Here is a 21,830-nt window from a genome sequence, read left to right on the forward strand (position 1 = left end):
TCTAGGAGCCAAAACGTGTGCTAAAGTGCCTTCTAGGAGCCAAAACGTGTGCTAAAGTGCCTTCTAGGAGCCAAAACGTGTGCTAAAGTGCCCTCTAGGAGCCAAAACGTGTGCTAAAGTGCCCACTAGGAGCCAAAACGTGTGCTAAAGTGCCCTCTTGGAAGCCAAAACGTGTCCTCTTCAGTGGTGAGGACGCTCTATATGTACCTTTTTTTTTCCTTTTCGCCCCTGCCTCTCAAAAAGTCTGTGCACGCCACTGCATTGGAAGTGTTTTCAGATGCACCTGGGTGGGATGCACAGACATAGATATCTACTGGATAAGAAAACTACCTGACGCTGCTGCCCAATGACACGGTGATGCCACACGGCCGCCATCTTGGCTCAGTTTGCTCACTCCCTCAGAGCATTAAAGCAGAAGTAAGCAGAATATTTGTGTTAATATAAGTCTTAAATAGTTATATCTTCGAACGGCAATCACTTATATAGAGTGTTTGGTCTGAAACACGGGTCTGTCAGTCACTCTGCTCTGCTGTAAGCCCAGGAGAAAACGTCTTGTATACTTCCTTGTATCCTACAACCTTTATCCAATGAGGAGAGAGAACGACAGGAAGGGCTGTGTGTGCAGCCAAGGGATGCGCGTGAATGTGGTGACGTAGGGACGAGGACCAATAGATCCATGACGAGGGCGGGGGCTGCTAACTAACGAAGTTAGCCAAAACAACCGGATCGCTTACTTCTGCTTTAAGGTTATTCTACTAAAATAACCAGAACTTGATCAGTTTTTGGCCGATTTTAAAATGGTTTGGTTTGTTATGAACGTCAGAAATGCAGTTAATGATACTGATACGTATGTAGAATTACGAATAATTTTAATAATGTATTTTTATTCCAAACTTTATAACTTCATACCAAACCAATCCATTTGGAGTTAGTTTAGTTTAGTTTTTTTAGTGCAGATGACTGGATTATCCACTTTATTGCAGCCACATAGTCAGAGCGAATGGACCGACGTAGATTGCCCCCCAAGATTGTGCGTAGTTCGACCCACTTGTGCATAGGTGCATCGCTCTTTAATGTCTCCTGGAAACTTCTTCCTTCCTGCAGCACTTTGACTTAGTTTGTGTGTTGTTTGTTTGCATGTGTTTTGCTTAAATTGCAGTGGTTTGAGCTCTCTGGGCCACCGCAGTTTATACTGTAGATAAGGAATCTAATAATAGTTTAAATTTCAAAGTTTATTTTATAATCAGGTTTTAATTTTGCATTTTCAAATCTATGATAAGATTAATATGATTATGTGTAAGATCTGAAGGTGCTAAAGGTGGCGTGCACCCTCCAGGTCGGGGGAGAGTTCCTGCCTCAGGTGGAGGAGTTTAAGTATCTTGGGGTCTTGTTCACGAGTGAGGGGAGAACGGAGCGCGAGATCGACAGGTGGATCGGTGCGGCGGCCGCAGTAATGCGGTCATTGTATCGGTCCGTCGTGGTGAAGAAGGAGCTGAGCCGAAAGGCAAAGCTCTCGATTTACCGGTCGATCTACGTTCCCACCCTCACCTATGGTCATGAACTCTGGGTCATGACCGAAAGAATGGGATCCCGGATACAAGCGGCCGAAATGAGTTTCCTCCGCAGGGTGGCGGGGCGCTCCCTTAGAGATAGGGTGAGGAGCTCTGTCACCCGGGAGGAGCTCGGAGTAGAGCCGCTGCTCCTCCACATCGAGAGGAGCCAGCTGAGGTGGCTCGGGCACCTGTATAGGATGCCCCCTGGACGCCTCCCTCGTGAGGTGTTCCGGGCATGTCCCACCGGGAGGAGGCCCCGAGGAAGACCCAGGACACGCTGGGGTGACTACGTCACTCGGCTGGCCTGGGAACGCCTTGGGGTCCCCCCGGAAGAGCTGGAGGAAGTGTCCGGGGAGAGGGAAGTCTGGGGATCCCTGCTCCGACTGCTGCCCCCGCGACCCGGACTCGGATAATGCGGCGGACAATGGATGGATGGATGGATGGATGGATGGATCTGAAAACTTAATGGGTCTCATTCATGAAACGTGAGTAAATCTGTGTGTAGATTTGCCCATAAAAGCTCACTCTACTAAAACTCTACTCCGGATTCATGAACGGTGCGGGAAACTCAGATTTGATCGTAAACACGTGTGTAACTTCATGAATGCCAACCCATCGTAAACTAACAACACGCCCCCGGTGATCAGCAATCAGCATAGATCTCCATACATGAATAGCCATATAAGGAGATCCTGACCACCATATTAGGAGGTAGGTGCATCCCGCTCACCTGCGGCCATGACGCAAACGAGGAAAGAGGGAGAGAAAAAAAAAAGAGAGATCACGGATCAAAGTCATTTTGGGTGAAGTGGAGTCCAGAAAAAATATAATTTAATTCTCTTCTGTTAGTGGTGTGACTTGGACAGGTCAAAGGCGTGGAGGGAAGAAACAGATTTAGTGAATTAAGTAGCCCAGGCCTATCCTTGGTTGATTAAAGAACCGTTTAAGAAGTAAAGCCAGAATAGTTCGATATGAAACTTAAAAAAAAATAATAAAATACACACAACTACAGAGCTACAGCAGCGACGGGAGGAGGAGGCTCTTCACAGCCTCAGCTGTAGAGGAGCATGGTTGTATCAACACATGAAGTTATATAGGCAGGTTATATTGTTACAGAAGCACCAGCCGTCTGTCACAGCTCCATCCAAACCGGTGCTGACTGCGCTACTGCGCATGGTGAAGTGTGCGCCCACCGAGCGTATAGGCTACTGTAGCAACACAAAAAGTTTTTTCCGGTTTTATATCAGATTATTATCCTCATTAGATGGAGGCTTGACGTGTTTGTGCGTGTCCGATCCCTAAAACGTCTCTCTCTCTCCAAATGTCTAATTGTTTGTCATGTTTAAATTACGTGTTTCAAAGGCGTCGGCGTATTTTGAACATGAGAGAGAGTAATACGGATTAAAATTGTAATTTTCAACAGTGACAAGCAGTATTTATGTGCATTCCTACATTTACACAAGCGCTACACACAGTCCGGAGCAGGTGTAGATTTTGTGAGTAGCTACGAAAAAATCAGCACTACTAAAAGATTGATGAATGCGGAAATCCACATAAATTTGCGCTGCTCAGGTTTTACACACAAATCCGTGCTGCTCACGTTTCATGAATGAGACCCAATGTATCTAAATTGGACTAATCACAGAGGACGTGTTGCAGTTTTTATTTACTGTACAATAGTTTTTAATCCACTGAATTTATGAACTTTAAAACACCTACCATCATCTCCATCTGTCCTCCAGTTGGACAGTGAAGTCAGGACTCGAATGTTTTTCATTTTAATGTTCGATTCCTGCAGGACTTTAGTGTCCTCAGCTTCGTCCTCCGGCTCCACCAGCAGTGATGTGAAAATATGAAATCCCCCCGGATCCCTGGGTTTCTCCCTGAGGAGGACAGTTAAGAGCCGCTGCTGGAGGGTGTCTGTGTGTGTGTGTCTGTCTGTGTGTGTGTATCTGTGTGCGTGCATGTGTTTGTGTTTGTGTGTGTGTGAGGCAATACTTTTTATTTAAATAATAGGCAAAACACACTCTGAAACAAAGTGTGTACTATTCCTCTTCCTACTCCTTTTTTTTTTGCTTACAGCATCTTTCTGCACACACAGACACACACAGACACACACACACACACACACAGACACACACACACAAACATTACACAGCATCATTTTCATCCCATGAGGCTTTGATGCTCCACTTCCCACAAATAGCTCCCTGAGTGCTCGGCCCGTCATTACTGCAGCCGGGGACACGAGAATCAAACGCACCTCGTTGTCCCGGCAGATGCTGAGACGCAGCTTCGCTCTGCTGAGCTCGACAACTCACACACGACACGACCACGGCAACAAAAACAGCAGCAACAACAACAACAACATAAACAAAACAGCAACACAACAAATGCTGCGTCTATAAAAACGACACCAAAAATCGTCTCAAACAGCAGAATCTGAACCCGCAGAGAGAAAAACACGTCCAGCAGTTAAAGACACAGACTCAGGTTTTAATCTCACTGAGTCAAACAGATTCAAACTTTGTGATGACATCATCTGAAGGAAAGACGTTGAATCTGTCAAACAGGAAGTAGATCGTTAGTGGCCTCCACATCTACAGCTCATACAGTCTGGAATAAAACAATAGATACAACAGGAACAGAAGGAAATGGATGTTTGTTTGTTTTTATCAATATTAAAGGGACAACGAGGAGTTTCTATTCGGTTATAAAAAAGTCTCACGTTAATGTGGATGAATCTCCGCTACCCACACTTGTTAATGGGCCCATTTTCGATAAATATATCGTTCTGTCTCTATCGTTATTTTGTTATTATTAGTGGTGGCGGAAATGCTGGTCGAGCCGACCAGCGTTTTTTACTTTCGGTTTCGCAACGAGTCATGAGAATAACGCAGCTGAATCGCCGTTTATGGTCGGAACTATGACGGTATGTGATCGTCTTCCAACCTCTGACTTTAATTCTTGATGAATGAAAACATGAGTCCGTCTTGCGCCGGTCAAAAGAATTTTACGGTGCGGAGGCTCATAAATGTAGTGTGAAAACGCTTCGCTTTTCCAAAACTCCTCGTTGTCCCTTTAAGCTTCAACAATTAGTGAGATTAGTAGATCAGTAGAATAGATCAATTATTGCTCAGCTGCTTTGATACATTAATTAATAGGCAAGGCAATTTTATTTGTATAGCCCATTTTTATAAACAGTTTGTCTAAAGGGGCTTTACACAGCACCATTACAACATCCTCTGCCCTTAGACAGGGCTGATTTAGTAATTAAATTAACTTGTTATACCTTCAGCTTTGGATATTTGAAGATACTGTGGAAACTTTGAAAGACTTTTCTAACATTTTTTTTTTGTTGTAAATAAGAATTGTAGCCTATTTGGCTGGGAAAATAATCAAATTAATGAATATTTGGATTGATCAGTCTTGAAAATGGTTGTCATCTGCAGGCTTTAGAAGAATTATGTAAGAAGTCATTAGCCTCGCTCACCAGAACTTTCTCCAGAGAAGAAAGGTCTGGTTGGACCGACTCTGATTCTGAGATCGGAGGAAAAAAAACGCCCCAGCTGTTTTGGATTTCCTTCAACCACCAGTCACAATATATGGATATATTGGTGCGTCCAATTAGCACTCAGAAGTCTGATTTTCCAGTTTCCCTCTGAACGCCCCCTGAAGTCGGATTCCACATCAAAAACTTCAATGATTCAACGCTCTCAATCCAAGATGGCAGCTCCGTGGATCTCGGCTACTGAAAAAAAGAAAGAAAAGCTGAACATTTCTCTGTTAGTCAGACACTTAGTTGTGTTTTTGTGTCAGTAAATCAGTCGTACCAACAGTAGCCTACTGAGTAACTTCTACCTGTATCCGTGTTATGTTGCTTTCACGCGCTAATCATCTCGTAGCGTGTTGCTATCGACTGGCGCTAGCTAACAAGGCTAACAACAACAATACCTAACAACAGTGGTGGTCCTGAAAATAACGTAGCTACATGACGTCATTCCCTGCTCCGAATTCTGATTTCTTAGATAAAATGGAAGTCGCCATTATTTCAAATGAGGTAGGGCTACAGGAAATAGCAATTGTTACCTGTTACCTTTCAAAATAAAAGTCTCCACTTCATAGGTGGGTTCAATTGCGTCGTCTTTCATGTGTGAAATTCACAACTTCACATCACCCCCGACTGGGTTCTGATTGGTCCTCCTCACACTCAGGTGGCTGCAGACAGTCGATGCTTCCTGTCTTGTCCCACATTAAAGGGACAACGAGGAGTTTTGGAAAGCAACGTGTTTCCTACTACATTTACCATGAGCCTCCGCACGCACCGTGAAATCCGGCGCAAGATGGACGTCTTGACAAGAATGTTTTCATTCATCAAGAATTGAAGTCAGAGGTTCAAAGAGGTTCACATACCGTCGTAGTTCCCACCATAAACGGCGATTCGGCGACGTTATTCTCATGACTCGCTGGGCAGCGTCCGCGAAACAGAAAGGAAACGCTGGTCGGCTCACCCAGCATTTCCGCCACCACTAATAATAACAAAATAACCATAGAGACAAAACCATAGATTTATCGAAAATGGAGCCATTAAAGGGATAGTTCACCCTAGAATGATATTTCGCTCATTATCTACTCACCCTCATGTTGACTAAGGGCTGGAAGAATTATCAGAGTCCACCGTCCCTTCTCTGAGTTACAGGGGGTCTCGGCGTAGCAGTGAATTTCAATGCAACGGTTGCAAAGGGACACCAGAGCTCTTCGTAAAAAAACACACACAAAAAAACATCCAAATACCTCCATGATGCTCGTATGTAATGTCCGTCTTGTGCTGAAGCCCCAAATTGCGTAATTGTCCCGAAAAAAAATTAAATAAGTCTATATTTTAAGCTTGTTTGTAGCGGAAGCTTCTCGTCTTCTTCTTCTTCTCCTCTTCCTGGTCCGTCCAAATATCGCGTGATTCGCAGTAACCGCACTGACGCCGGCGCAAATCACGCGATATTTGGACGGACCAGGAAGAGGAGAAGAAGAAGAAGACGAGAAGCTTCCGCTACAAACAAGCTTAAAATATAGACTTATTTAATTTTTTTTCGGGACAATTACGCAATTTGGGGCTTCAGCACAAGACGGACATTACATACGAGCATCATGGAGGTATTTGGATGTTTTTTTGTGTGTGTTTTTTTACGAAGAGCTCCGGTGTCCCTTTGCAACCGTTGCATTGAAATGCACTGCTACGCCGAGACCCCCTGTAACTAAGAGAAGGGACGGTGGACTCTGAAAATTCTTCCAGCCCTTAGTCCACATGAGGGTGAGTAGATAATGAGCGAAATATCATTCTAGGGTGAACTATCCCTTTAACAAGTGGTAACGTAGATTCATCCACATTATTATGAGACTTTTTTATTGTCGCGGAATTTTTCGTTCTACTGCTGGAGAAACTCCTCATTGTCCCTTTAACAGTCGTCATTAGTCCGACCTGGGAGCAGCAGCTGCAGCTCTTCACTCGTCTTGTTTGTTTTTCTTGAACCTGAATATTTCACTCGTCTAACTCCCTGTTTCATCGCTCACTTGTTGTTTTCATCACGTTCCTGCATCGGTTTGGCAGCGTGGAGCCTCTCGCTGTGCCAGGCCGGCTCGGCTGGTTTGAAATTGAAATTGATGGAAGAACGATGGAGAGAGGTACAGGAACAGACAGAGAGAGGGAGAGAGAGAGAGACGAAGGAGGAGGAGGAGGAGGAGAGGGGGAGTGATTCAAAAAGCGACGGAGGTGAATGCAGACAGAGGAGGAGCAGCAGGGGTCTCGTCTCTGCGCTGAATGAAGATGATTGCAAACATGGATGTTGTGTTTGTCGTCTTTTCTTTCACCGTGACTGTCAAGCTTCCTCCTCCTCCTCCTCCTCCTCCTCCTCCTCCTCCTCCTCCTCCTCCTCCTCCTCCTCCCAGCAGGCCTCCCTCTGGTCCTTGTTTTTGACCTCACGAGTCCTCTCCTCCGACCCGGCGTCGCCTGCGAGCAGCGGCCGCTTTAATAAATTCATCAGGGTGAAGCTGACTCACTGAATTAAATCAGACGGAGGAGCGAGCGAGCGCCGGCGCTGCGGGGCTGCTCTGTAATTCAGCTGTTCTGATTCGGGTTGGGGGCTAAGTTTAGCTGCAGTCCGGCCTCGTTTACATCTGCGGGGGGTGGTTGAGGGGCGAGGAGGGGGGGGGGGGGGGGGGGTTTCAATCTATTGCCTCGTCGAACATCCGGCCCCCCCAGAGGCTGAAATGTCCAAACGGATCAGGGCGGAGCAGTAGGGGAGGGGGTGGGAGGGGCTCGGCTCTCTCAACATCTTCACTGCTGTGGTCCAGAGAAACATCTCATCTCAGTTCAGACCTTTCATAAACATCGACGGCTGTGTTTGATGCAAAGTCGAAGCTACAAACCTTCAAGTGTCCAAATGTCGATCAACATGAACCAATAAAAAAAAATAAAAAAAAATCACATCTCCTCTCTCAGCTTCTCTCTGGAGCTCTAGTAACAACAGGTCGGTGGTGTCAGCCAATCAGAAAAGAGGAGGAGGTTCTGAGCCTCTCTTCTGATTGGTTGACTGTTGTCTAAAGTGATCCAGTACATAAACAGAGCAGATTTCAGAATAAAACACTCAGAGAAACCAAATCCTGCAAGTTGTTGGGTGGTGTTGTCCCGGTGGTGAGGGGGCAGAGCTTTGTTGTGACATCACAAAGTGACAGGAAGTCCTGACGGCTGGTTTTAAGGCTCAGTTTCTGAATCCAGGCTGTGTGCATTTCTCTGTGGACTGAGGCTTTGATACTTTCACAGTATTAATATAGAACCTAGAGCTGCTTTATAATCACACTACACATGGACATCTACCTTTATACTGTATGGAGCTTTAATACAAACATCTACCTTTATACTGTATGGGGCTTTAACACAAACATCTACCTTTATACTGTATGGAGCTTTAACACAAACATCTACCTTTATACTGTATGGAGCTTTAACACAAACATCTACCTTTATACTGTATGGAGCTTTAACACAAACATCTACCTTTATACTGTATGGAGCTTTAACACAAACATCTACCTTTATACTGTATGGAGCTTTAACACAAACATCTACCTTTATACTGTATGGGGCTTTAACACAAACATCTACCTTTATACTGTATGGAGCTTTAACACAAACATCTACCTTTATACTGTATGGAGCTTTAACACAAACATCTACCTTTATACTGTATGGAGCTTTAACACAAACATCTACCTTTATACTGTATGGAGCTTTAATACAAACATCTACCTTTATACTGTATGGAGCTTTAAGTTGATTTTACATCACTGTAAAGCTGACTTTACTCTAATTAAATTAATAACTTGCCCATCAAACAATAATAAACATTGATGAGATAAACAGAAGTGGAATAAGTAGACAGTTTATATTTGCTTTTATGGTTCAGTACTCCTCATCATTATTATTGATTTTTTTTGTCCAGTGCACAGTGCTTTGACTCTTGAATTAAGTTCATCTCTCAATGACTTCGAGTACAATTGTTGGTTTCATTCTTTTTTTTCTTTTACAAAACATCAGTTGTTCAACAAAACATTAAATTCTAGCTCTGAATGTAACAATTTGTAAAATTAATAATAAAGTCATAACTTTGGCTTTTGCCCGCGAGGACAGAAACAAGCTGAAGATATTGGAACAGTTCAATCATCTGCTGCTTTTTATTTTATTTTATTTTTTTATTTCATTTTTTATTATTTGTGTTTGTTTTCCCGTCTCTAAGATTTGAACTTCAGCACATGTGAATCATTCAGGGACTTTTGGCTCTGCAGTCGTACATGTGCAGTGACTGTAAATCAATAGACATGCAGCGTGTGTGACGTGTGTGTGGATTATGATGTGTGTACAGTACTAATTCTGTGTATTTTGTGCCACGTGAGGTTTTAGAGGTCAGGTATTTACAGGACAGACAGCATGATGTCATCCATGTTCTGTTTGTATTCCCCAGATTCATCAGTTTAATCATCATTTAAATTAGTTTCAGCATCAATTCAGTTGCGATGGCGACTTGTCACATCTTCTGAATTAACTCAAACTAACATCAGCTGAGGCTCATGGGAAATGTAGTACTATAGAAAAACTGTGAGGTTCATCTCTGGTGTGTCTGAATTGAACACATGACATGATGAAGCTGATGTTATGATGAGTGTGTGAGAAATGAACCACAGGTGCAGCAGTTTTTATTTAAAGGGATAGTTCAACATTTTGGCAAATTGGCCCATTGCCATAATCCCTATAGTCATAGCAGTAGGTTCGTTACCTTCCGTCTCGTAACGTTGTGTTATCATCTCATAGCGTGGTGAATGTGCAGGTCACAACTTGTCCACCAGAGCGTTGTGGAGTTGTTGGATTGTGTATTTGATGAGTTTGATGAGGGAAACCAAGAAATCCCATAATGAGCCTCCGTAGCGTAGCTCTGAGCAGCTCACGGCTCTGCTCCGCCGTTCTAAAAATAACTTGCACCGACAATTAAAGGTAACAAACCTACTGCTATGACTATAGGGATTATGGCAATGGGCCAATTTGCCAAAATGTTGAACTATCCCTTTAACAAACACAATCAGACTGTTTTATATCAAATCAATCAGAATTGGATACTTTATTGATCCACAGGAGGGAAATTAGGTTGTAGCTATGGCAAGATAATGTGAAGTGGGTCATAAAGATAAAGATAATTAGAGACATAAAGATAAAAAAATACGTCTTTATATAAGAAAAAATAAGAATATGTAAAGAAATATGCGTCCGCTTGGCAGCTGTGACCTCGGACCTCTCTGTGTGACGCTGCTGAAGCCTGGAAACTGAAGCTGTTGCTTTGAGTTTAGACGAATGAGACACAAACAGATTTGTGTTTGTGGGGAAACTCACTGACATGACAACATTCGTCAGCTCTCAGGCCGAGTGTGAAGCAGCAGCGGCGGAGAGGACCGGCACTAAAAAGATCCAGAGTTTGTGGTTGTGATTCACATTCCTCGTCCAGGTTTTTCTCAGCTGCTGCTGCTGCTGCTGCTGCTGCTGCTGCTGCAGCGAGGTTGTGTTAATTAACTTTGGTCTTGACGAGGCGCTGACACGGAGTCAAGGTCGAGCTGTTTTCACGAGTCCACAGATCCTGATCAAACACAGGAACTGAGTGGAAAGCAGGAAAAACGAGACACATAACTGAACTCTCTTCTCCTCCTCCTCCTCTGACAGGGAAGATGTTCAAGTCCTTGGACCTGTCCCTCATCGTGGAGTTCATGCTGATGTTCTACAAAGACAAACCCATCGACTGGCTGCTGGACCACATCATGTGGGTCAAAGTGTGCAACCCAGAGAAGGACGCAGTGAGTAGCTCAAACTCACACTGACTCTGAATCAACATTTACAAACACGCACAGTTTAATATTGTTGGTGTTTTTGTTTTCACTAATCAAATCTAGTTTATTAATAGAGCTTGTTAAAAAAAATCTGACAGTAAAAACACCAACAGGCAATAAAACAGCACAATTAAAATGGATATTTCAACAACAATTTTCCTAATTGTCATAATCCCTATAGTCTTAGGAGTAGTTTCATTAATTGTCAGTGCAAGCTGTTTTTAGATCGGCGGGGCAGAGACGCAAGCTGCTCAGTTAACGCAACGGAGGCTCATGGTATTTCTATGTTTCCCTCATCAATCCAACAACTCCAAAACGCTCTCGTGGACAAGTTGTGACCCGCACATTCGCTACGGTATGAAATAATAACGTGTAATATGTAACATTTTGACACATCAAGCATACTCTGAACTACTTTTGCTTTTGAAGTCACTCTGCTGAGCAGCCACAACATATTTACCTCGAAAACAAGAGGAGTTGTTGGATTGTGTATTTGATGAGTTTAATGAGGGAAAGCCTGGAAATACCACACGCTGTGCAGAGCTCACGTCTGCCCTGCGATCTAAAAACAGCTTGCACCGATAATTAAAGGTAGTGAACCTACTGCTAAGACTATGGATTATGGAAATAGGCAAATTTGCAAATGTTAAATTATCCCTTTAAACAAAAAAACAGGCCAGAATTCACTCAAACACTGATGAAAATAAGAATTGTTTGGTGGTCCGGTGTATTTGTTCATTTGTAGTGTGGTCTACTGAAATATGTTAATTTGAAAGGCTGGATCTAGATCAAAGACTAAGATCGCTCCGTCCCTGCTGTGAACACACCAAAGGAAGGGGGGGTGGGGCTACAGGAGAGGGCAAAGGGACTGGGCCGTTATGTTTCTGAGTGATTTTAACAAAGGAAAACATGTAGACGTTAAAGCGAATGGGACCTAGGATGGAGCCTTGGGGGACGCCAAATGACAGATGTGGTGGAGGAGAGGAATGATTATTATTAATATTGGCTGTAAATCTACTGGGAATCGAACCAGCCTAGTGTGTTCCCAGTAACGCCAACATCATGCTTCAGATATGCCAGTGCCAATATGATTCTTATCACCTAAATGCTGCGCCAAAAGATGACGTCATCACCGCCATTAGTCCCGCCCACAGAGCTCCAATTAGCGCATTTCACCTTCCAGCTGGCGTGTAGACCTCAGTGAGCCGAGCTGTGGGCTGCTGCTGCTGTATGAGCTATAAGTCCCAGAGAGTCTATATGCTCAGTGTTTCCTGTCTTCCTCATCACATTTGACTTAACAGCAGCTTTAACCATAATAAACATTGTCGTCCCGTCACCGTCCTGTCGTACAGCGGTGCAGTGAGTTCCCGTTGTTCTCATTAATCTTTACAGTGATCCTCTAACAGCTGTAGTGAGTAAACCCAGCTGATGCTTCCTGCTGAGCTTTGTTTTGTCTTATTAAAGGATGTGAACAGATCATGTGTTTGTAATCGCACCTGTCTCCCCCCTTTCTCCCTCCCTCCCTCCCTCCCTCCCTCCCTCCCTCCCCCGTCTCTCTGCTTCAGAAACACTGCGACAGGCAGAAAGCCAACCTGAGGATTCGCTTCAAACCGTCTCTCTTCCAACACGTCGGCACCCACTCATCCCTGGCCGGAAAAATACAGAAACTCAAGGTAAAGACAGAATGACGCTGAACATCGGCCAGCAGCACACACAAGGATATAAAACACTTTACATAAAACAAATTTATTATAATGTATGACTTTTTTTTAGCTCTTTATTCATTGTTTTCAACAGGACGGTACACACCTGTGCTGTACCTGGTATATGACCAAAGATAAAATAATTATAATAAAATTAAAATGTCACTTATAGAAACGGGCATTTGCAGCACAACAGTGTCTGAATATAACAATCACTGTTACAATGATCCAGTAAAACAACCCCACTTCATCACAACAATCCATTTCTCAATTTGCAATTCTTAGATGAGAATATTTTATGTTTTTCTTCAGTACTTAAAGTAAAACTGGAGCAGCTTCATTAACATCCATTTTCACAGGACAGTTTCAGTTTTTTCACTGTGAAATCTTCTCAACATGAAATATGGAAATAATTGGTGTTAATGCTCCATCGTTAAACACCAATGTTTGTCAGGATCTAATTTTAATTCCTTGAACGTTTCAGTTGAAATGGCGTTAAAAGGTTAAAAAATGTGGGAGAATTTCAAGCCATATTATTTTTGGAGAATCCGTTCGGACGCTGGTATGTGGCAGTGCCTTATTACAGTATTTCACAGGGAGCGCTGACCTTTTCAAGTCTGTTAAATCTGTGAAACATAAAAATAAAGGACAAACATTTCCCTCACTGCAGCGGTTTAAATATTCTCTAAGACCAATAAAACTTTCATAAGCTTTTAAACTTCATTAAACTACTCTGTGCCGTCCTGTCAACACATGTTATGAACAGTTCATGATCAGTTTCCTACCTGCTCATCAGCAGCAGCACCTGCTCACCGTTAGCCTACGTCACGTGGTAGCTATAGATACATTATTTATGTGCTGTATTTATTTATGTTCTATATTTAGTGCAAAGTTGTCAGCGCTGGTCCCGGCCCCAGAGCAGCGGAGCGGTGTCACTGGTTATCTGTCAGTGTGAGTGGAGTTCAGACAGTTTGAAACAGGGTGCGGTTCAGCCGAAGTTCAGTCCAGCGACTCTCTGGAGGGATGAAGATTGAAAGCCTCTGCAGCTGTGGGGCTCAGCGCAGCGTTTAGACTCCGCTGCAGTATCTCACGGCGGTGGCAGCTTCGCTTCCTGCCAGCAGCTCTGAGCTGAACGCCTCAGCTTAATGCCTCTGATTACTGTGTTAAGAGCGATGGATATTAGTCCCGCTGACTTGCTGCTGCAATCTGGACCAATCAATTGGATATTGATCCGCCGTCCCCAGACCTGCAGCAGCTCCTCCGTGTGGAGATTGAACCGTGGCCACCAGCCGGCCGGCGCTGGAGTGCAAGATGGAGGCTAAACACAGCTATTACCCTCCAGCCTGAAATGTTCGCCGCAGTTTAGAAAGAAAATCGGCACCGAGGTTTTAAAAAAATCAAACCTAAATTGGAAAAAACCCAAAGTGGAAGTGGGATTTATTTTGTCTGTGGAGAGTTAAGTCGAGAGATTTGTCCTGATGTGAGAGAAACGAGTCAAAAATAATCACTGGAGTGAGAATGACAAAGTTTGTGGAGTGGAAAAGAAACTTTGTCGTCTGACAACTTTATGACTTCAAAAAAATAAAAGAGGTTATAGTTCCTCCACTTTTGGGACAATGACTTATACCAAACTTGTGATTGATAATTGTAGTAGCTACTGATCTAGTTAGTATCTGTCCAATCCTGAAGGTGTTGATGGACAGGTTTTCCAGCCTTCATGCTAAGCTAAGCTACGATAAGCTAAGCTAGGCTAACAACCTGCTGGCTGTAGTTTCATACTTCATACAGACTTGAGTTTGGTATAAGTTTGGTTTAGTTTAGTTTATTAATGGGGATCTTAATAAACTAAACTAAATGTATACCAAACTCAAGTCTGTATGAAATATGGAACTACAGCCAGCAGGTTGTTAGCCTAGCTTAGCTTAGCTTAGCATGAAGGCTCGAAAACCTGTCCACCAACACCTTCAGGACTGGACAGATACTAGATCAGTACCGCAATTATCATATATGAGTAAAAACGAAGTGCACCAAATTAACGCCAATGAAGTCATGCTTGAAATAAAACCGTATTAGTCACTGCAGACAGCGAGTGAGTCGGGCAGCGATACCAGTCTGTTGGCGGTCTAGGATGACTCATCGTTCACATCAGCTCCTGGTTGGTGCACAAACAGTGATGTCATCTTTGTGTTTCTGTTCGGTGACGTATAGGAAACAAAAACTGAGAAAGTCATGATGATGTTTTTTTTTCCCTCCAGGACAAGGACTTTGGGAAACAGACCCTCCACAAGGGTCACGCCAACCCGCTGGCGGAGGTGACGACCAGCCTGAAGACCTACCAGCACTTCACCCTGGAGAAGGCCTACCTGGGCGAGGACTTCTTCTGGGCCTTCACCCCAGTGGCCGGGGACTTCATACGGATGCGTTTCTTCACACCTGTCCGCATTGAGAGGTCGGTAAACCGGGGAGTCACAGGGTCAAAGTTCTAAGGTCATAAAGAGCCTACAGGGCCTGAAGTAGGCTACACCGGGGTATCACTGTTTCCTGGGGCTATTGGGGATTAATAGACTTTAAAGGGATAGTTCAACATTTTGGCAAATTGACCCATTGTCATAATCCCTATAGTTTTAGGGGTAGGTTCGTTACCTTTAATGGTCGGTGCAAGCTGTTTTTAGAACGGCGTGGCAGAGCTGCTCTGAGCTACGCTACGGAGGCTCATGGGATTTCAAACTCATCAAATACACAATCCGACAACTCCAAAACGCTCTGGTGGACAAGTTGTGACCTGCACATTCACCACGCTATGAGATAATAACAGAACGTTACGAGTCAGAGTTGTTTTAGAGGTAAATACAGAGACTGCCTGTCGAAAAACTGCCCCAAGGGAACGTGCATCAGCGGTTTTGCATGAATTTACCTCTAAAACAACTCGTAACGTTACATTATTATCTCATAGCGTGGTGAATGTGCAGGTCACAACTTGTCCACCAGAGCGTTTTGGAGTTGTTCAATTGTGTGATTTGATGAGTTTGATGAGGGAAACCAAGAAATCCCATGAGCCTCCGTAGCGTAGCTCTGAGCAGCTCACGGCTCTGCTCCGCCATTCTAAAAAATAGCTTGCACCGACAATTAAAGGTAACGAACCTACTGCTATAACTATAGGGATTATGGCAATGGGCCAATTTGCAAAAATGTTGAATGTCCCTTTAAAGGGTATGAAAGGATACAAGAAAACACTACAGGTGTGCACTACAGAACCTGTCAGGGTGGTAAAGATCTGGGTTACACCTCTCAGGAGCAACAAGGGGCAATGGTGGTTTGATGGGTTTCAGGAACTGCTTGAGTCTTGAGGGTAGGAGTTACAGGTCTTAAAGCATTAGAAGATACCAGAAGGAAAAGGCAAGAAGCTACAGCATAAAGGAATCAGACGTACACGGGGTTGTAGGTGTGAGGTTTACCAGAGGAGACCAGTGTGATACCAAAATATAAGGGCAGTTAAATAAGAAAGTAAGGAGGGTAAAGATTTGTTTCTATCTCTCTGAACTGACTCTTTTTCTTCCAGGTATTTCTTTCGGAGCGGAAACATCGAACATCCTGGAGACAAACTTTTCAACACATCAGTGGAGGTTCTGCCGTTTGATGTGAGTCTTGTCTTGAAGTCCACTTCAGTCCAGTTACACAAGGCTTTGGTCTGGATTCTGTAGCTTTGTCTGTGATTTCTATCAGTTCTGCAAAGGCCGTACTCTCTCAGTTTGGGATCTGTTGGACAGTGGACAAAACGATTAACGATTAATGAAATTAAGGATCAAGTTAGAAACAAAATTAGACTTCAAAATCATCAGGTGACTGTATCATACCAAGAAAAGTTCAATCGCGAGCAACTGGACTTGGTTCTGAACCAAGTATCTACAACCAAGTCCAGTCCAGTCGCCCCTTTGGTTCAACTTTTCTTTGATAACCATGAGAATCTTGACTTTGTATCACAACACAACAACCCTGTCTAGAATAAGATAGAAGATATACAATAATAAATGTTGGAGAAGAAACACTTCCTGATTTAATATGCAAGGGCATGTATGTAATACAAAATAACAGAAAACTCCAAGCCGCTCTCCCTTAAAACTACTAAACAAAAGGCCTTATTGTACCGAAATGATCATGTGAGACCTTAAAAACCCACAAATTGTGATGCATTTCGTCATCAAGCCTTCAACAGGCAGTCAAACAGATCCAATGGGACAAAGGCTCTTTTATATTGGTCTTTTAGAGGCATATAAATGTCTTTTTAATCCCTCTAAAGAAGAGTGCCATGGAAGTTTTTGTGATTTTGTATGAAAATAAACAATATTTTCATACAACAGCAACAGCAAATGTGTCTTTTGGGAAACATAAAGCGACTGGGAAATGTTTCCATCAACGTAAAGTGGAAATTGAGTTTGAACATAGTCATGTTGTAAATATATTGATACAGAAAAATGTTTGTTTTCCACCCAAATAGTTGATCTGGGAGCACAATCTCTGCCTCCAGCTTTGTTGGACTGGTTTCTGGTTGTGTCCAGTTTCTCTCAGCTCCTGGTTCAGGTTTTAAAACACATTATAGCTGAACATATTTCAATTGTATTTGCTGTAATACTGAGAACCAGACTCAGTTTGTGGTCCCTGGAAATCGAGGCGGAGTGATGGATCACTGTCTTTTTCCTGCTCAGTCGTCGAGTGTAAGGCGAGGGCTGATTAAGACGGAGAGTCGCAGCGGGACAGAGGGATATATAGAGAAAAAGGAGATGGAGCGCCTGCTGAGATCAACCTCAGTGGAGGAGAAGGAGGGAGGGGAACAAAATGAGACGCAAAAAAAAAATCAACCGGCACTTTAAAGAGGCTGAGCAGCACACGGGGGGATAGAGAGAGAAAGAGGGAGAGAGGGAGAGGACAGGGAGGTTGGAGGCGGTTTCCAGGGTAACAATGACCAAGAAGCAGAGGGGATGGAGAAAGAGAGGCAGAAAGAGAGAGAGATGATAACAAGTGCTCATGGGAGAAGAGTATGTGGAAGATAAACAGTAAAAAGAACGAAGTGCAGACTCTCTGTGAAGATTCTTCTGTCATCCAGGTCGATTTATTTCAAAGAGCTTCACAAAGGCAGCTGCACCTGCTCCCAACAGGTGCACAGACATTTAACCTCTTTACAACCATCAATCACCATCAGCCGTGGTTTGAATGGGTGTTAACTGCCCCGAGGGCAAGAAAAAAGAAAAGAAAAAGAGAAAGAATCCCATTCAAACAGAGCACTTTATGTGAAAGTAGGAAGGAGATGAAGTTAATAAAATCCTGCTGAAGTCTGTGTTCACCGTCTGACAATCGACCACGGAGGTTCAAGGAGATTTAACAAGATATGAGAAAAGGAGAAGAAGCTTCAATACAAGATATAAAGTTGTTCAGAGGAACAAATCAGGGTGTTAGAAAGAGATTTACAGGCTCCACTACTGAATCATATGTCGTATATTTAATGACATATGACTATGTATAGTGTTATCATTAATAATTGTGTTGAACCCACACACTAGTAATGTGCAATTATGTGGTTTTATAATAGTGGACATATAGTGGTTTTACACCCACATCTCCTCTCTCAGCTTCTCTCTGGAACTCTAGGAAGAACAGGACGGTGTCAGCCAATCAGAAGAGAGGAGGAGGTTCTGAGCCTCTCTTCTGATTGGCTGACTGTTTTCTAAAGTGATCCAATAAAATAATAGAGCAGATTTCAGAATAAAACACTCAGAGAAACTAAATCCTGCAAATTGTTGGATGGTGGGTCCAGGTGGTGAGGGGGTGGGGCTTTGTTGTGACATCACAAAGTGACAGGAAGTCCTGACGGCTGGTTTTAAGGCTCAGTTTCTGAATACAGGCCTTTATACTGTATGGAGCTTTAACACAAACATCTACCTTTATACTGTATGGAGCTTTAACACAAACATCTACCTTTATACTGTATGGAGCTTTAACACAAACATCTACCTTTATACTGTATGGAGCTTTAACACAAACATCTACCTTTATACTGTATGGAGCTTTAATACAAACATCTACCTTTATACTGTATGGAGCTTTAATACAAACATCTACCTTTATACTGTATGGAGCTTTAACACAAACATCTACCTTTATACCGTATGGAGCTTTAACACAAACATCTACCTTTATACTGTATGGAGCTTTAACACAAACATCTACCTTTATACTGTATGGAGCTTTAACACAAACATCTACCTTTATACTGTATGGGGCTTTAATACAAACATCTACCTTTATACTGTATGGAGCTTTAACACAAACATCTACCTTTATACTGTATGGAGCTTTAACACAAACATCTACCATTATACTGTATGGAGCTTTAATACAAACATCTACCTTTATACTGTATGGAGCTTTAAGTCAATTTAACTTGACATAAAGTTCAATATGTTTCTTGTCAAACAATGTTGACACATAAATAAAATAAACAGATATAATGAAGAAATTGGCAGAACTATAAATTTGTACTAATCGCTGTTTGTTTTTGTAATATTTTCATCAAGGACCTGATGTTTTCCATCCCTGCAACCATTTCCTGCCACATATGGTTCTATAATAACAAACAGTGTGTGTGTGTGTGTGTGTGTGTGTGTATGTGTGCGTTTCTGTGTGTGTGTGTCTGTGTGTGTGTGTGTGTTTTCTTTCCAGAATATTCAGGCAGAGAAAGAGGCCTTGACGGAGGGGAGGGAGAAAACGCCAAAGTACCACCGGACAGAGGACGGATTCATCAGAATAGGTGAGACGCTGGCTGCAGGTGTAGGAGGAGGAGTGATCCTTATGATGCGTTCACAGGTGAGAGACAACACCTGGTAAAAATGAACCATCTCTGTGCCGATCAGTAACCTTCACACAGTCTGATGTGTGTATGTGTGTGTGTGTCGTAACGAGCCTAACGAACTGTGTGTTCGCACAGAGGAAAGTTATTCAGGACAACATTCCTCTGCTTTTGTTCTGCTGCTGCAACGAGGACACACACTCAACCTCACGGGCGTACGGGAGGCAATTCGGGTCATTTCACATGCATGTGGGCGACACACTCACAAATGCATAGTACGTGTCTTGGTATGAAATCGCTCCCACACACACACACACACACACACACACACACACACACACACACACACACACACACACACACACACACATTTTTTAAGGGAGTCTTATTGACACATTCCACGGCTCCTGACGCCAACGTTAACGCGATCCTGATTATTTTAACCTCAAAACACTTTGAAGAGAAGTGGACCACAAAACAAATACACACACACACACACACACACACACACACACACACACACACACACACACACACACACTGGGGGCAGCCCTGTGTGAAGGGGGATTGTGGGACATTTACGAGTTTTTTGCCGGTGACGTAAAGTTCACGGGTTTGGGAAAAATCTCATATTATTTTATTTTATGGCCGTTATATAAGGAGCAGCAGCAGTAACAGCCGAGTGGTGCTTTGAGGTCGACAGTAGTGAGTTTGTAGTTCGTGCTACTGCTGCTCTTGACCCATTTGTGTGTGTGTGAGGTCATATTGATCTTGACCTTTGACCAACAAAATCCATTTAATGCAAATTTAAACTAGGTATTCTCAACATATTGGTTTCACAGGCCAAAGTCATGTTTCATTAGGTCATTGAGACTTTCAATCTATCTATCTAATACGTTCAATCGATGTTTGTTTTCCAATTTTGAATTTGGCAACTTCACCTTCAAGGCGTTACAGAGGTTTTGTGTCCTTAAGAACGAGACAGACGCCGAGACGACCTGAAAACAAAATGAGGAACGAATCCGTGAAACAAATAAATGTTGTGTTTTCCAGTGTGCAGTGAAAGCGACGCTCCAGGGTTTAGTTTCTCCTCGGCAGAATGTGGGATTTATTCTTCTTCTGTTAGAATTTATTTCTGCAGGATTTTTACTGTGACCTTCGGCAGATGAATGGAGGAGTCTTGACCCGGTGTTCCTCTCACACTGAAGCTGAGATTTCAGCCGGTAAAAAGACTTATTCAGAAGTGTTTTCACTTATTTTCAAAATATCTGTCAGGCTCTTTGGTTGTAGCATTTATAATAGACTCATAACTTGAAAATGCATGAATGGGCCCTGCACATTTGACCTTGTGTAAGCGCGTTTGATGATGTCATTTTGTTCTATCCAATTTATTTATTTATTTTAATCATAATATCCCTTAATTGTGGTCAGATATCATTCTTTTCGTTGAGTCACATTTACTCTGAATGAGTATTTTGTTGTAGAATTTCCTACATAACCCTGATCCACCTTCACCTCTTCACCTGTGAATCCACTTTAATCTGGATCATTCGAAGCCTCTTGTTCTCTGTGTTTACTCCACTCTCTCCCTGAACTCTCATCTTTCAGTAGTTTTCTCCACAAAAGCGAACAAAAGAAACAGAAATGTAATTTTTTTTTATGAATCCACCTGGAGAAAGTGTTTTGTGGAGCAGACAGCTGAGCAGGGCGAGGAGGAGGAGGAGGAGGAGGAGGAGGAGGAGGGCCGCTCTGACCCGACATCATAAATTACCAGCAGCTCTTTATCCCCTTCATCAATTTTTCAGATGAGTCGGCCGATCGATGCGACCGGCGCTCCTTCACTTCATTTCAGCGCGCTGCCTTCACATGTATAGAGAGGAACACCGGACATCTCAACGTCTGTGAGGGAACTAAAAGCACTTCAAAGGAAAAATATCAGAGAGATTCAGGACTAAACACAGAGAGGAGGATGTTGACTCACTCTGCTGCTTCAGGGCCATTATCAACAAAAATAACTTGTTTTATCCAATAAAATAGTTTAATTTATCATCAAATCCATAGAGAGAATTTGAAAAGTTCAGTTGCTGTGTCAGAGGTTTTAATTCCAATATTAATAACAATTATAATTGTGCAACTTTTTAAGCCTTTTGTATATGTTTAGTCGGTTACAGGTCGATTAAAATATTACAGAAATTAAAATAATTATTATTCACGGTTGCCAATTAAGTTTTTGTTTTCAAGCATATTCGCCTTTTTATTCCTTATCATAAAGGTTAATTGTGTTTTAATTTTCATAGTAATATTTTTGGA

The 21,830-nt window shown here is 42.8% G+C and overlaps 1 protein-coding gene across 1 annotated transcript in view; it reads left to right on the forward strand.

The window, feature by feature from the left end:
- mgat4b (alpha-1,3-mannosyl-glycoprotein 4-beta-N-acetylglucosaminyltransferase B) overlaps positions 1 to 21,830 on the forward strand; it is a gene marked incomplete at both ends in the record, with an annotated part of 131,895 nt that overhangs the window by 103,655 nt on the left and 6,410 nt on the right. Inside the window, 5 exons of the mRNA XM_083981080.1 lie at positions 10,813 to 10,943; positions 12,542 to 12,649; positions 14,935 to 15,128; positions 16,239 to 16,317; positions 19,394 to 19,481. Of these exons, the coding sequence (XP_083837206.1) occupies positions 10,813 to 10,943; positions 12,542 to 12,649; positions 14,935 to 15,128; positions 16,239 to 16,317; positions 19,394 to 19,481 (600 nt within the window). The remainder of the gene's footprint in view (positions 1 to 10,812; positions 10,944 to 12,541; positions 12,650 to 14,934; positions 15,129 to 16,238; positions 16,318 to 19,393; positions 19,482 to 21,830) is intronic.

The sequence above is a fragment of the Trachurus trachurus genome (assembly GCF_905171665.1).
Source record: "Trachurus trachurus genome assembly, chromosome: 10".
Classification (NCBI taxonomy): Eukaryota; Metazoa; Chordata; class Actinopteri; order Carangiformes; family Carangidae; genus Trachurus; species Trachurus trachurus.